Source organism: Labeo rohita, chromosome 13 (assembly GCF_022985175.1).
Source record: "Labeo rohita strain BAU-BD-2019 chromosome 13, IGBB_LRoh.1.0, whole genome shotgun sequence".
Lineage (NCBI taxonomy): Eukaryota > Metazoa > Chordata > Actinopteri > Cypriniformes > Cyprinidae > Labeo > Labeo rohita.
The window spans coordinates 33,549,676-33,567,670 of NC_066881.1; the positions used below are offsets into that span (position 1 = coordinate 33,549,676).

The 17,995-nt window shown below is 27.5% G+C and overlaps 1 protein-coding gene across 4 annotated transcripts in view; it reads left to right on the forward strand.

The window, feature by feature from the left end:
• The window catches only part of LOC127175709 (signal-induced proliferation-associated 1-like protein 2), a 176,404-nt gene that overhangs the window by 72,690 nt on the left and 85,719 nt on the right, over nucleotides 1–17,995 (forward strand). For all 4 annotated transcript variants that reach the window (XM_051126960.1, XM_051126962.1, XM_051126963.1 and 1 more), the window contains exons 3-6: nucleotides 809–942; nucleotides 3,190–3,378; nucleotides 14,191–14,365; nucleotides 16,297–16,400. In XM_051126960.1, coding sequence (XP_050982917.1) covers nucleotides 809–942; nucleotides 3,190–3,378; nucleotides 14,191–14,365; nucleotides 16,297–16,400 — 602 coding nt within the window. The remainder of the gene's footprint in view (nucleotides 1–808; nucleotides 943–3,189; nucleotides 3,379–14,190; nucleotides 14,366–16,296; nucleotides 16,401–17,995) is intronic.

Genomic DNA, 17,995 nt, shown 5'->3' on the forward strand with positions numbered 1-17,995 from the left:
ATTTATTTAGTTATTTATTTATTTATTTATTTATTATGAAGCCTGTCTAAATCATGTCTCATTTTATTCAAAATCTACAGAATTACAAATATCTACAGAAATCTAAATAATTTCTAAAGTATTTAAAATTGAGTTACTATTAAATGACAGTTTTTAATTTGTCTTATTTTACTTCATTTTATTTTATGAAGAATGTAATGAAGCTATCTAGATTTTCATATTTTAAAAAAAATCAAGAGAAAATAATTTGTAAAAGTATGTAACATCAAGTTACTATCGAATAATATTTATTTGTTAGTTTGTTTGATTGATTTTTGTTTGTATTGGATTGGATTTATTTTTGTTTATTTATTTTTATGCAAAATGTAATTGTGAAATGAAACATGAAATATGACCTGGCCATCATTTTAGTCTTACAAATATAATGTGCATTGGAGTAATTTAGCGGCAAAGTTATCAGGAATAGATAAACACGATTCATTTCTGCCTAATCAATGTCCAAACTATGAAGCCTTATAGCTGTTTTATGTACAATGAACCCAAACAGAGCTGTGCTGCTGTTGGTTATAGATGGATACAGAGTCTCGCGTCTGTCCTGTCCGTATCTCCTCAGCATGACATCTCAGATAAGCAGCACTAGAGCAGCTCTGAATGGCCCTGCTGTGGTGCTGAAATAGCCCACTTCCTGTCGGGCTCTTCCTGTCCGGTCCGCTCAGGGTCTCTCACTCACTCTGTAGGGTATTCTTGGAAAGTGTTATCTGTCCTTCTTGAACCTGACCTCATATCTGTCCTGTTGTTAACCCTTTAGAGCACCAGAACTACTTCGGCGTGGATGAGAACTTGGGTCCGGTGGCCATCAGCGTACGGAGAGAGAAGCTGGACGACGGGAAAGACAAGGAGGCGGCGCAGTACAACTACCGCATCACCTTCAGGACGAGTCAGGTACATCATAAATGAACGGGAATTACTTAACAAACATCGATGTAAAACAATATTGATAATTAATTAGCCTATTATGTAGTTAATACAATTTTTAAATGAATTGATTGACATCCCTGATTGCAATAAAATTTAAAAAATTGTTTAAATGAACATTAGAGATAGTTCTACATTTAAAAGTAATTGTTTTACATGCTAATATTAAACATTTAATTATTATTACAAGGTAAAACTCTCCCTCTTTCAAACTTACAAGCTATAAAATATATTACATTATATTATTTATATTAAAATGTAAATATATTAAAAAATCAATTACTAAAAATTGTACTGATGGATAAATTCTTTTGGTTCAAATAATAAAATAAAGGATGTATGCATGTTTTATTTATTTATTTACTTGCAATGCAGAAATGTCACAAAGCAAAATTTTTAATGGTCCTCATAATAAACTTAATTAAGTTTTATTTATTTATTCATTTATTTACAGTGCAACAATGTCACAATACAAAAAAAATGAATGGTCCTTAAACTTTTCTAAAAAATTTCTAAATGATATTTATTTATTTATTTACATACTTACAACACAAAAATGTGCAAAACACACAGTGCAAAAATGTTAATGGTCCTAAAATAAACTGGTTGCAAAAAAAGTTTTTAAATGTTATTTATTTATTTATTTATTTACAATGCAAAATCCTTTAATGGTCCTAAAATAACCTTCATTTTCTAGATGATATTTATGTATGTATGTATTTATTTGTGTGTTTATTTACGAACTTACTTACAATGCAAAAATATCACAATGCAAAAAATGGTCATAAATATTAATTTTCTACAATTTATTAATTAATTAATTAATTTTAATGCAAAAATGTCACAATGCAAAAAAAAAAAAAAAAAAAAAGAATGGTCCTAAAATAAACTTCATTTTTAAAGTAATATTTATTTATTTATTAGTTTATTTATTCATTTATAATTTAATGTAATTTAATTAAAAAAGATCCTAAAATAAACTGAATTTTCTAAATGTTATTCATTTATTTATTTATTTATTTACAATGCAAAAACCTTGAATGGTCCTAAAATAAACTTAATTTTCTACATTTTTATTTTATTTTATTTTAATTTTTTTATTATTTTTTTTACAATGCAAAAATATCACAATGCAGAAAATGGTCCTAAAATATTATTTTTCTACATTTTATTAATTTAATTAATTTATTTATTTTAATGCACAAAACAAAACAAAAAAACTTCATTTTCAAAGTAATATTTATTTTTTTTATTTTTTTTTTTTAGTTTATTTATTTATTTATTCATTCATTAGGATAGATGATCTTTAATGACAATTATTTAATGTCATTAATGTTATTTAATTTATTTCATTTAATTTAATTAATGAAAATAATCTTAAAAGACCAAAATAAACTGAATTATCTTTATGAAAAATATAATTACCTTTTTTATGAGGTGAAACATTTATTTGTTTGTTTGGTTTTGTCTGTTTATTGTTTGGAAAGATTGTCTTGATTGTCATAAAAATAATGTCACTGCAAAAACTGTAATGGTTCAACATCATTTTCTAAATGTAAATGTAAGTAATATTATAATAATTGTAAAAAATAATATTAATATAAATATTATTTATTTAGGATGGATCATTTTAATTTTAATAAAAAAAAATGATAATGGAGCAAAAATAAACTTCATTTGCTTAATCCAAAATATAATTTTCTTGTTTCCTTTTTTATGAGGTGAAATAATATTTTCGAGGACAGTGAATGCAGATATTGTCAGTGCATCATTTCCTCTCTCTCTTATCAAATGCATCATCGCATTAAACCGTAGGCTTTGATCTTTAGCTTCTAATGGCACTCATTCACAATTAAACTGAATTATGAAGATACTCATATGAATCAAAACCTCAGAATGAGATTTATAGAGATGTTAGTGCTTCATATCAGCATTCAGCATAAAAGCCTTTTACTTTATAAGTGGAAGTGCAGATAAAAGGGTCGAGACTCCGTTTCTTCCTTCCAGACGAGAGCGCGCCCTCCAGTCTCCATCCCAATGGATCTATGTATTTTTTTTATTGGAAGTATTTAGTTTTCTCATAGACTGACAGCATTAAGTACTTGAGGTCAAACACTGGACTGATGTATTGACCAGACTGGTAAAAATCCACTGCCTATAGGATTTTGATTCTTGTCCAGACATACTAACCGCTCTGCTATCTCTTTCTCTCAGTTAACTACCCTGCGCGGGGCAATTCTGGAGGACGCTGTGCCTTCCACGGCGAGGCACGGGACGGCCCGCGGTCTCCCGCTGAAGGAGGTGCTGGAGTACGTGGTTCCTGAGCTGAACATCCAGTGCCTTCGACTGGCCATCAGCTCACCTAAAGTCCCCGAGCAGCTCCTCAAACTGGACGAGCAGGGGGTGAGTACTAGAACGCTGACGTCTGATTGGATGAGCTGTGTTTGGCGCTGTTGTTAAGTAAACAATTCTGACATGAATAGTGGAGCTGCAGGATTTGGGGAAAAAATTAGATTTCTAATTTGATTAATGCAGTTTAAAAAGGATTTTAGGTTTGCTGTGCTTGTTTGTAGAGCTGCACAGTTTTGGCAGGATTTGATGATTATATCGTGGCAGCGTGCCGACATGTGACGCAGTTGTGCTTCGGGTGTCCCGAGTTTGAATCCTGCCTTGTGGACCTTTCCCAATCCTGCCCCCCTCGCTCTCCCACTCACTTCCTGTCTATACTGTCCTGTTATGAGAAATGCAAAAAAACGGCAGAAAACAAAACAATATGTTCTTGGAATATGAATGATATTTCATATTCCATAATAAAAATGTATACAAATAATAATAAAAAAATACATTTATTAATTAACAATAAATAAATAAATAAATAAAATAAATTTATTTATAATAAATGAATGAATAAATAAATTCTACAATGATAAAATAAATGATTTTTTTCACTGTAAAACAAAAATAGAAGAGTATTTAAAAAAATTATGTATTTTGCATTACAAATGGATGTCTTAATTTCCTCATTTTCCAACATTAATCAACAGAGAGCATATATTTATTATTATTATTATTATTATTAATAATAATAATAATAATAATAATAATAGTAATACATAAAAACTAAAATATGAAATATTGTATTGCTATTGGAATATTTCACTGTAAAATAAAAATAGAGCATAATAATTAATAATAATAATAATAATAATAATAACAGTACTTTGTTTACATTACAACTGTAAAATAAAATCCAACATTAAATTGCAGAGAGCATATGTTTATTATTATTATTATTATTATTATTATTAACAATAATAATATTTCTTATTTTTAATAATAAATAAATAATATAATAACATAAACAAACATAACATTTTAACATAAAAAAGAAACATTGCTATTGTAATATGTCACTGTAAAATAAAAACAGAAATAATAATAATAATAAAATTAATAATAATAATAATTTTAGTTTACATTCAACTGTAAAATAAAATGACATTTATTAATTCTGTCTTAATTTCCTCATTTTCCAACATTAAACTGCAGAGGGCATATATTTATTATTATTATTATTATTATTATTATTAATTATAAGTAATACATAAACTAAAATAATAAATTTTATAAATAACATTGTAGTAATATTATTTTAAGTAAATCTTATCATGTAATATTTCACTGTAAAATAAAAAGAGAAAATATAAAATAATAATAGTAGTAATAATAATAATAATAATTATTTATTATTATTATTATTATTATTTGTTGTTATTATTAACTTTGTTATTTTTAATTTCTTATTAAAACTGTAAAATAAAAGAATGATATTTATGCCTCTGTTAATTTTCTCATTTTGACAGAAAACCACAGGCAGCATATTTTTATTTAATTAAATCACAGCCATTTTTATTGTTGCAGTCATTTTGTGATTACGGTTTTATTTAGATTAATTGTGCAACCCTAATGCATACTGTCTTTTATTATAGTGCTTTTGCTGATCTTTTGAACAATAAGCAACATTTATTGTTTTAATGTTCAGAGTTGTGGTTAATCATATGGTGCATTATTTATTTATTTTTTTTTATAACCGTGGTTATGATGGTTTTAGGGGTGTTTTTGCAAAAATACACTATGGTAAACACAATTTCTTTCAAAATACTGCTATTTCTACAGTTGTTGTGCTAATAAATGGTAACAAATAACATCAGCCATCATCAAAAATACAAACTGACAGAAAAACAAATTAACAGAATTCAGTTTTTTATGGTTATACTAAAACTGAGCCCTTAATCTTGGTAAAATCAGTGTCCCAAATGTACATGCAAAGGTGACCCGGAAGTGCATATGAAGTGGCATTTAGGTTTCTTTTTACAGGCGGTTTAATGCTGCTTGCTTAGAGGTGACATAAATGCATTTACACAACAATTGCAACTTTAAACTGGTTCAGAACAAGCATAATTTAGTCTGGCTTAAATGCAGCATTGCATCTTTACACTGAATTTAAAGCAGCTTTAACTTGCTAAAAGGTGTAAAACTTAAAAATGTGCATAAGTGAAGTCACTGTTGCTCACAATCCAAGTCTGTCTGCAACACAACCACTGCTGAAAGTGTTCATGCAAATGATTCATGGTCACATGACTAAAAATCACCATGTACTTAGTCTTAGAAACACCGTACATTGAGGTGTTTTTCCCATGTCAACACGCTTTCAGATGATCGTCCGGCTTCTGAGGGAGAAAATCAGCCAATATCATGTTAAGGGTCAATCAATAAAAGCTCCAGTCGCCTATTGATTTCCCAACTTGGAGTGTAAGTGTGAATGAGGTTGGCATATAGCCAGAATTATGTTTGATTTCATGCATTGAGACGTTCCATTCCCGCCCTCTCAATAATCCTTCATTATTGTCTTTAAAGAGAAGTGTTTTTTGAGTGTTAAATATAGACCCTGTGTTATTTGTTTTTTATCTGGTTATATTCTTTAATACTTTTATTCAACAAGGAAGCTTTAAATTGATCGAAAGTGACAGTAAAGACATTTAAATGTTGCTAAATATTCAAATAAATACTGTTCTTTTAAACTTTCTTTTTATCAAAGAATCCTTAAAAATAAAATGTGTTAAGATTTCCACAAACATATGAACCAGCACAAGTGTTTTTAACACTGATAATGATCAGAAATGTTTTTGGAGCAGTATTTTAGAATGGTTTCTTAAAGATCATGTGACACTAAAGACTGGAGTAATGGTGCTGAAAATTCAACTTTGATCACAGAAATAAATTACATTTTGAAATATATTCACATAGTATACAGCTATTTTAAATTGTAATAATATTTCACAATTTTACTGTTTTTATTGTATTTTTAATCAAATAAATGCAGCCTTGGTGAGCAAAAGAGTATTCCTTCAAAAACCAAAAAAATTCTTACCAACCCCAAACTTTTGAATCGTATTTCCCTGTCATATAAAAGTCAGGAAAGGATTCCCATTGCCACGAAAAAAAAAAAAAAAAATAAATCCCAGGGTGTTCAGTCTCACATAGAGTCAAAAATAGGCAAAATAACATTCTGTTACTGCATGAAATGCACTTTATTGATCAGAGTCTCCTGTTTCTCTGCAGGAGCGTGTAAGGGTTCGTCCCAAAAGAGTTGTGTTTTAGCGTAGACCCTGCGTGGGATCCCATCTGATTCAGTCGAACAGGAAACTCCAGTGCGTTTAGTCATTCACATTACAGCGAAGCAGGGGAGGTGAGGTCTGGGTGGAATCGCTATCAGTTGGAACAGACTTATTTTTACTGGTATTTATAATTCAGGCATCACATTTTGGCACAAACCACTCACATTTCCTGCAGATTTTGCAGTGGCACTACAATTACACGCTTCACCTTTAAGGAAGGGCTGTTTGGAGATGATCAGGGTCTTCTTTGCCGCCTCTGGGGAAGCAGGTGTGAAAAACAACACCTATGTCACATAATGTGCTAATGACCTCCAGTCTGCCACCCGCGCGTATAAAAGAGCGCCAGCCGTATCGGCTTACCCCGGGCTGCCGCGGGAAGGTTCGCTGCTCATTTGATGGTGACAGATAGTGAGAAGTGAAGCCTTTCGTTCCATTTCCCGTCTTTTTTTTGTCTTTTATACTCGTGTGTGTGACCGTGATTTCTCACGGGACGACAGAATTAGTGGAGGCTTAGCAGAAACAAAACTTTGCTAAATGCAGCAGCATAGGGTTGAAGATCTTGACCATTTTTCCATCCAACTTTAGCATTTTAAGACATACCAAGTTAAGCAAAAAAAAAAAAAAAAAAAAAAATGTATTTTATTCTATATTATCAATATTTTTTATATATACTGTAAACAAATATATCACACACACACACACACACACACACACAATAGTAATACTAATACTAATATTAGTATTATTTATTATTGTTATTAATTAATATTGTAATATGTAATATTCAGTATATATAATAATATATATTTGAATAGTAATTAACTAAATAAAAGTCAAATATTCAACAGTTTTTATCGTAATGATTTTATATTGTATTTAATAATAATATTATTATTAATGTTATTATGTTTTTATAGTATTAATAATATTATGATGTATAATATTTAGTGTATAAAATAATTACTATAAATATTTACATATTTTATATTCAATCTAGATTTAAAAAAAAAAAAATTTCTATGTAGCACATTTCTGGCATTTGTATTGTTCCAAAGTTTAATATAATTTTTATATTCTTTTTAGTATTAGTAGCAATAATATGTTATTATATAAATATTTTTGGTTAATATTTTTTAACTATATATATATATATATATATATATATATATATAATTTTTGTAATAATAATAATTTTAGTCTATAATAGTCTTTAATATTGCAATATTGTAATACGTAACATTCAGCATTTGTAATAAAAAATCTATATCTTTGAATACTAATTAACTAAATAAAATAAAAATTTATATATTAAAAAAAATCCTATAATAATTGTTATTTTTTTATTTAATATTAAAATATGATGTATAATATTTAGTGTATAGAATAATTACTATAAATATATTCATATTTAATCTGTATTTTGAAATGCATTTCTCTATTGCACATTTCCGGCATTTATATTGTTCCAGTTTAATATAATTTTTATATTCTGTTTAATATTAGAAATAATATTTTAACATAATATAATACTACTATTTTTTATTTAGATTATATCGTTATTTTTAGTTTTTTTTTTTTTGATATTTTTTTAGTTTAATATTTTAAGCATACCTATTTTTATTAACTTTCTCTCTCTCTTTCTCTCTCTTTATTTTTTATATTTTTTGTTAATATTTTTTTTACTATTTAATTATTTTAAAACTTTTTTTAACAACTAAGTAAGTTTCTATATTACACATTTCTGCATAGATTGGCATTTTGCAGTGCTTCCTTCTTTTAGCTTTTTCCTTATTTTCCAACACTTTTTTGCATCTCAGAGCTGGTTGGTTTTGTTCAGTGGTTTTTTTTTTTTAAAGTTACTTTACAGAAATGAATGGGGAAAAACTTCTGGAAGCGCTCATGCTAAAAAAAGGTTGCTCACTGTTTATATGAGATGATTTGTAGTGTTTTCTGCAGTGTAGTGGTTTTCAGCGCTGCGCAGGTAATAAATGGCTGTATGATGACAGCGTGTTTGCTGGTGCTTGAGTCTCAGAGTCGTGAGAAGAAGTCATTGCTGCCCCGAGGGCTGATGGGAGCAGTGATGTCAGGATGGCGTTACGTAAACCACTCGGGCTCAAAGCGAGAGCCTTCTCTGTCCCTCCATCACTAGCCTGTGTTTCTTCTGTCTTGTGGCATTTCATGTCATTCAGAGACTTATCTGTGACTGTGTTGAGCTCTCAGTTTGGATCAGACAGAATAATGTTTCATAATCTTTATCCTCTCTGCTATACGTTTGATTACTATATCAGGAAACGATAAAAACTGTCTGCGACAAAGATTTCAGGCTTAAAAATAAGAGTCTTTTCTGCCTAAAGTCTCTTATTCTGTTTCAAACCCTAAGTGAGCTGCCTTGTTGTCTACTATCTACATTTTTTTTTTTTTACTTCCTTTTAAGGGTTTTTCGATGTAAATTTGCACTAGACAAACGTTTTTGACCATTGCAACACCTCTCACTGCTTTTTTAGGGTCTTGTCCCATGAGTGCAGTATTTTTAAGATGGCTTGTCAAAAAAACAAAAGTTGCAATATATTTTATCTCTGCAGGTGAATTAAGAAAAATCACCAGCCGTAAATAATAATTGCATTTTCATGGCAGGCAAATTCTTCATCTGTAGGTGAAACTACATGAAGTCCTATTCACAAAAGTTGAGTAGATTTCAGTAAAAACTGGCGTTAGTTGGAGGCTAAGCTAACAAGTTGATATTCTAATGCAGAAAATACAAAACATGAACATATTCTGTAAAATAATGTTAGTAAAGGGCAGAATAAAAGAGGTATATATGCGTCCAATCCCATTTTTTCAGTAAGTAATCATCATATTCAAAAAATAATTTAAATACCAAAGAATTATTGAATTTCAAATTTGTTTAATATTTTAAATTATATTTAAAGATATATACATATATTATACATATACATATATATATTTAAATAAACAAAAAAAATTATACAAGTGCACAATTTTTTTTTTTAAATACTAAAACTGAATTGAATTTTTTAAATTTGTTTAATATTTTTTATTTGCTTAAAGATTAAAAAAAATATATTAAATATTTTATAAAATATATAAAACACAGGCTTTTAATATTTAAATCTAAATAATATTTTTTTAAATCTAATATAAATGTATTATATTTTATTATATAAATATAAAATAAATATATGTATTTAAAAATATAAAATTATTTAAATTACAATCAAAGGTGTATTATTTAAAACAGTAAATGTAAACTACTTAATGATCATATTAAATATTAAATAAACAGTTTTATTTAAAAAAGTAAAATAATGTAATATTTTCCCTAATAAATATTTTAAAAATAATATCATATAAAAAATGTCAACATAATTTATGTAAGTATTAAGGAGTGTACGATAAATGTAATTAATAATGTTTTATATTTTTTAAATAATATAAATTAATAATTTAATTAATAACTTAATAATCCTTAATTACTAGTAAACTAATAAAAATGACAAAAGCACAATAAAATTGAATCTGAAAATAAAAACTGTACAAGTGCAAAAATAATTAATTTTTAATACTAAAATTTCAAATTTGTTTAATATTTTATATTGTACTTAAATATTAAATATTTTATAAAATATATAAAACACATAGGCTTTTAATATTTAAATCTAAATAATATTTAAATTTAACATAAATGTAATATATTTTATCATTTAAATATAAAATAAAAATATGTATTTAAAAATATCAAATTATTTCAATTATCATCAAAGATGTATTATTTAGAACAATAAATGTAAACTACTTCTATAATAAATAATGTGTAATATGTGTAAAATATTTTACATGTTTTTAATTTTTTTAAATACTTAAAGAAATTTGGTAACACTTTACGGTAAGGTTCATTAGTTGACATTAGTTAACTACATTAGTTAACGTGAACTAAGAATGAACAATACTTCTACAGCATTTATTAATCTTAGTTAATGTTAATTTCAGCGTAACGCGTTATTAAAATCAAGTGCAGTTAATGCACTGTTAAATAACAATGAACAACTGTATTTACATTACCTAACATTAACAAAGATGAGTAAATACTCTAATAAATGTATTGCTTAGTGTTTGCTCATGTTAGTTAATACATTAACTAATATAAAATAATAGAATCTATCATAAAGTATTACCAATAAATGAATAATTGTGACTTGTTAACTTAATTATAGTATTTTAAAATATATATAAACTATTATTTCTTAGGTAGGCAGATCACAAGGGTGTGTAACAGAACTTCTGACGTTTGAAATGGAAACCGTGGAGAGGAAGTGAGCTCATGTCATCAGTGTTGGCTCATATGACTGCCAACAGTTGTATTCACTCCTCTGTGTTTCTGACTCCTGCAAGCATTTTATGTCTTCTCACCGTTTTCTTTGTCTGAAATCTGCCTGTTGGCCATATATCAGCCCATTCAGATTGTGTCAGCGGTTTGGATGTCGTCATTTACCTCTTTTATAACTCTGGTTTGCTGCACTCATCCCGGTGTGTGTGTGTGTGTGTGTACGTACTTCCTAAAGCCAAGTAGGGCATCTCCTCTGGACTGCATTAGCGCTGCTCGAGTAGACGGCGTGGAAGTCACTGGCTGCTCCTAATCCAAAACAGTCGTCTGAAGGTTTGCGAGAGCGAGGTCGCCATGACAACAGTACGGTCGCACGCTGGGAATACTTGACCCGCGTAAGAGAGCCGAGTCTGACTCCTGCCTCATCAGCCGCTCGCGCATCACAACTGGGTTACGTTCGCGTAAGGAGAGGGTCTGAGTCTCAGCCAATTGTGATTTGATTGGTGCTTTTTTACTAGTAACCGTTAGCTGTGTTTCTGTCAGAGCTCACTTTAGATCACATGAAATGAGGGAAATTCAAGAGCCTGATTAGAATCATTGGTAGCATTTTATTTTACAGTCCTGTTACTCATGTACATACTATGTACTTATTATAGTAATTACAATAACTATAGGTACTAATCTTGAACCTACCCATAAACCGAACCCTACCCTATGTAGTTACCTTATACTACCAGTTTTTTCTTAGGTAGGTACACTGTACATGTAAGTACATGAAAGTGCACGTCGTGTCAAATAAAGTGCAACCAAATCATTAATGTTGAAGAAAACAAGTGGTTTGCTGATCTTAACCCACTCTTTTGGTGTTTTTAAAGAGGTTTGAGCACTTTGTCAGCTTGGTCAGGCTGGGAAACTTGACTAGCAAACTATGTCAGACTGGTTTGTTAATAATAATAATAGTAATAATTCCTTTACAAAAAAGTGTGTATGCAATTTTTTTAATAATAATAATAATAATAATAACAATAATAATTCCCTTACAAAAAAGCGTGTGTGCAGTTTCTTTAAAAAAAAAAAAAAAAATAATCACAATAATAATTCCCTTACAATACATGTCTATGCTATTTTTAATAATAATAATAATAATAATAATAATAATTCCTTACAAAAAGGTGTGTATGCAATTTCTTTAATAATAATAATAATAATAATAATAATAATTTCCTTACAAAAAGGTGTGCATGCAATTTCTTTAATAATAATAACAGTAATAGTAATAATAATAATAATAATAATAATAATAGTAGTAGTAGTAGTAGTAGTAGTAGTAGTAATAATAATTCCCTTACAAAAAAAGTGTGTATGCAATTTTTTTTAATAATAATAATAATAATAATAATAATAACAATAATAATTCCCTTACAAAAAAGCGTGTGTGCAGTTTCTTTAAAAAAAATAAAATAATAATCACAATAATAATTCCCTTACAATACATGTGTATGCTATTTTTAATAATAATAATAATAATAATTCCCTTACAAAAAGGTGTGTATGCAATTTCTTTAATAATAATAATAATAATAATAATAATAATAATAATTTCCTTACAAAAAGGTGTGCATGCAATTTCTTTAATAATAATAACAGTAATAATAATAATAATAATAATAATAATAATAATAGTAGTAGTAGTAGTAGTAGTAGTAGTAGTAATAGTAATAATAATAATTCCCTTACAAAAAAGTGTGTATGCAATTTCTTTAATAATAATAATAATAATTCCCTTACAAAAATGTGTATGTAGTTTCTTTAATAATAATAATAATAATAATAATAATTATTATTATTATTATTATTATAAACCCTGCAATATGTATTTTCGATTAAAAAATAATTTGAAAAAGTAATTAATAAATAATAATTTAATAATTATTATTTAGAATTTAGAAAATTTGAACTTTTTTTCATATTCCAGTTTTCATTTTCATTTTAGATTTAAATTATTCAATTTTATTGTTGTTTTTCTATTTTTATTTATTCCTGAAGTATAAAAAATAAATAAAACAATAAAATTGAATTATTTAATCTAAAATTAAAATGAAAACTGGAATATGAAGAAAGTTCATTCAAAATAATAATAATAATAATAAAAACTATATTATTTCACTATATTAAAAGTGAAAAGAAGAAAAGTAAATATGAACACAAATGTTTCACAGAAATAAATAAATAAAATTTGTGACCCTGAACCAAAAAAAAAAAAACAGTCATAACGGTATTTTTTAAAAAAGAGATTTGAGATTTATATATCATCTGAAAGCTGGGTTAGTATAGGACAATATTTGGCTGAGATACAACTATTTGAAAATCTGGAATCTGAGGGTGCAAAAAATCAAAATATTGAGAAAATCGCTAAAAGTTGTCCAAATGAAGTTCTTACCCATGCATATTACTAATCAAAAAATAAGTTTTGATATATTTACAGTAGGAAATGTACAAAATATCTTCATGGAACATGATCTTTACTTAATATCCTATTGATTTTTGGCATAAAAGAAAAATCGATAATTTTGACCCATACAATGTATTTTTGGCTATTGCTGCAAATATACCCGTGCAACATAAGACTGGTTTAGTGGTCCAGGGTCACATATGTGTGTGTATAGTAGTAGTAGTAGTTTAAGACACCTTTTTGGAAATGATATTTTGCAGTTAAACGAGATGTTTGATCTGTAATTTCACAGGTGAACCTGACGATGCCACAGACGCAGGTTTTCCACTCGGCTGCTGTTGTTTATCAACGTAATCCTTCCATTACCGTAATGATTATTTAATCCTCATGAATAACGTCTCCGTTTGTAGTCATTGTTCAACCTGCTGAGCTGACGTTTATGTCACAGACTGAGCTCTTATGAATGAACTTTTGTATGTGTTAATACCCATCGTACTTTGCATCATCCACACCTACAAAATTAACAGAGTTGACAGTTTCATTCATGGCTTGATCTGTGTTTACATGCCTGACTAATTGCTTTTGCTCAAGGTGTGAAGTTTTAGTCATAGTTTCTTGTAAACTATTCAAATGACCCATAATCCCTCTTTACAGAAGGAAGTAACTTCTGCGGCACTTATTGTCCTTGAGACAATGTATGACATTAGTGAAATGTAATGTGTGTGCGTTTGTTTGTGTTGCAGCTGAGTTTTCAGCACAAAGTGGGCGTCCTGTACTGTAAAGCGGGTCAGAGCACAGAGGAGGAGATGTACAATAACGAGAACGCCGGTCCGGCGCTGGACGAGTTCCTGGATCTGCTCGGACAGAGAGTACGACTGAAGGGCTTCACCAAGTACAGAGCACAGCTGGACAACAAGAGTACGTGCTGATGCTGACGCCTCAAACACGACACATATCAGACTCAAACACTGCACATTATCCTTGTTGCTTCAAGAACTGGCATTTACTTTTCCACATTCACGAAAAAAAAAAAATAATAATAAATCATATATATATATATATATATATATATATATATATATATATATATATATATATATATATATATTATATTATATTATATATATTATATTATATTATATTATATTATATTATATTAATTATTAATGATTATTATTAAAAAAGTAAATAAATACAGTGCATATTGCTCTCTAACATTTGTTGTAACATATCTTTATATATATACTGTTATTTATTTAAGTAATAAGAGCAATTATAATATTGTTTAGTGTTGTTGTTGTTGTTGATATTATTATTATTATTATTATTATTAAAAATAAATAAAAAATCACAATGCATATTATGCTCAGTGCATATTTTTGCTTTGAGAAATAGCATTCACTTTACCACCTTTACAAAAAATTGTGTGTAGTTTTATTTATTTGCCTAATTTAATTATGTATGTTTTAAATGCTAATTATAATTATCATAAAAAAAAAACTGTATATTGTGTTCAAACACTTTACAAAATATCTCATTTACAAGTGTGTATACTTTTATTTATTTATAAATAATATTTATATACACATTTTTGTAATATATATTTTTCCTGTTTTGCCCCATCATATTTTATTTTATTTTATTTTTTATGTTATTTTATTTAGTATCAATGATATTAAAATAATACAGGTTTAAAGTGAAGTACATTTTTTAATCTTTTTGTTCCCATTTTTTAAATATTCTTTTATTTTATTAATTTTTTATTTTGCTTTATTTTATTTATATACTGTGTATATTGTGTTCAAACTCTTCACAAAATATCACATTTACAAGTGTGTATAAATTTATTTATTTATAAATAATATTTATATACACATTTATATATATATTATAATATATATATATTTTTTTTTTTCCCTGTTTTTTTCCTGCCCCATCATATCATTTTATTTTATTTTATTTTATTTTATTTTATTTTGTTTTATTTTATTTTATTTTATTTTATTTAGTATCAATGATATTAAAATAACACTGGTTTAAAGTTAAATAAATTTCAAAATCTTTTTGTCCCCATGTTCTTGAATATTCTTTTATTTAATTTTGTTTTGTTTTGTTTTATTTTAAATTATTTAGTATCAATGATATTAAAATAGCACTGGTTTAAAGTTAAAAAAAATTCGAAATCTTTTTGTCCCCATTTTTTGAATATTCTTTAATTTAATTTATACTAATTTGTATTTATAGTTTAATTTAATAAGTATTTTGTTACAATTTATAATTATTTCTATATATACACATTTTATGTATATATATATTTCCTGTTTTGCCCCATCGTTTTATTTTATTTTATTCTTTAAATCTAAATCTATACTTATAAATTAAAATGAATATTAATATTATTTTCCTTTTGTGAAGTTTTTTTCTCCTCATGTTTGAACAATTTAAAATTATTTTTAATTATTATTTTTTACTTCTTTCTCAACATGTTGTACTAAAATAACTAAAACTGCAATTAAATGTAATAAAACTTTATATATTAAACAAAAATGACTAAAAATGACTAAAAATGGTAAAATGACTAAAACATGAATTAATTAATAACACTAATTTAATCACATTAAAATTAAAATGGAAAATATATAAATAGAACTGATTCAAAATATGAATAAAAACTAGTAGTATCTCAGTGAAACTAAAATCACGCTAGTGGTGGGATGTGTGAAAACGTTGTCAGAACAGGTACAAATCGACTGGGTCAGCAGAGAACAATCCAGAAATGCTCTTTTTTTGTAGCACAGGATGTGTTTTTGTAGTGTTGACTGGTGTTCTGGTTTTATTTGTTGTTCCAGCGGACTCCACCGGCACTCACTCGCTCTACACCACTTACAAGGACTATGAGCTGATGTTCCACGTGTCCACACTCCTGCCCTACACGCCCAACAACAGACAGCAGGTGCGACTCAACTACACTTACACTCATTATGCTAATGAGCTCCGCTGTGATTGGCTAATGTGCATTATATTAACTAAACGCATGAGCTGCATTAAATGTAATGCCATTAAATAAGTTTTATATCACATAATATATGTTTATAGTCAGTCAAATGCATTAACTGTGCTAAAACAAAGGCTCATCTCTGCATGTGTCTTAACTGGAGCGTCTCCAGCCGCGTCGCTGTCACTTACATCTCTGACAGTCGATTGGCAGGATTAGAGGATCTTCTGTCTTTTTCTTCTCCATCTTCAATTCTATTCGATTGCGCAGGATTAGTGAATAAATCCCTGTCCGTAAGCTTCCAGAAGACTCTGGCACAGTTCAGCCTCTCATCTCTCATCCACCCCGTCTCACCCATAATCCTGTTTGTAACCCTTGGCCACTCACAGGAAGGCAGGCACACGGTTAATATGACGCTCAGGGTTAATGGAATATTATGAGATCCTCACTCCGTTCCCTTATCAGACATAGATACGAAGATATCTGAGATATGAAGGGCTGAATGCGCTGAAAGTTTTCCAGATTTAGATATTGTGCTTATGGATAAGCTTAAGAGATTTTAAACAGTCTTTCACAGTGTCGGCAGGCGTCTTTTGTACCATTTATTGTGCTAAAATTATGCCAGGTGGCACATTGGTGGCAATTATTTGAGGGTTTTTTATACATTAAGAGTTTCTTTTAGCTGTGAAAATAATTTATAACCTCCTAAATTCATTAAATCTGGTCAGTCTGGTGTAATTTAGAGGCCAGACATAACAGAAATAAGTCCTTGCATTTCAAAACTTGTGTTACAAACAGGGTCCATGATCAGCTTTTTGCCACATCTGATAATATTAGGTGAAAATTAAATTCTAATCATGTTTGTTTCAGGCTGTAAAAAAGTATTTAGAAAATTTTTAGCAACACAAAATTATTAATATTATTATTATTGTTGTTGTTGTGGTAATTTCTATTATTATTAGTTTATTTTAACTACATAATTAGCAACATAAAATTGTTGTTGTTGTTATTATTATTAATTATGATTAGTTTTTTTTATTAGTATTATTTTTGCCACTAGTTTTAGCAACATAAAATGAATAATAATAATCATAATAACAATAACAGTAGTAGTAGTATTTATTTGTTTTCATCATTTTAGCAGCAAAACCATTATTATTATTAGACTTTTTTTTTTTTTTACAATTTTTAGCAACAAAATGATTATTGTTTTTATTATTATTATTAGAGATATAATTTTTTTATTTATTTATTTTACACTCATTTTACTATTTGCTATTGCTATTTTTAGCAACATAAGATTATTTATGTAGCCATTGTTTATTATTATTCGTTCATTGTTACATTGTTCATTATTTTTCACAATGTTTAGCAACATAAAATTATTATTATTATTATTATTACAATAAAAAAAATTATATTATTACTAGCTTTTTTATTATTAGTGTTTATTTTAACAACATAATTAGCAACATAAAATTGTTATTATTATTATTATTTATTAATATTAGTTTTTTTTTATTATTTTTGCCACTATTTTTAACAACATAGTT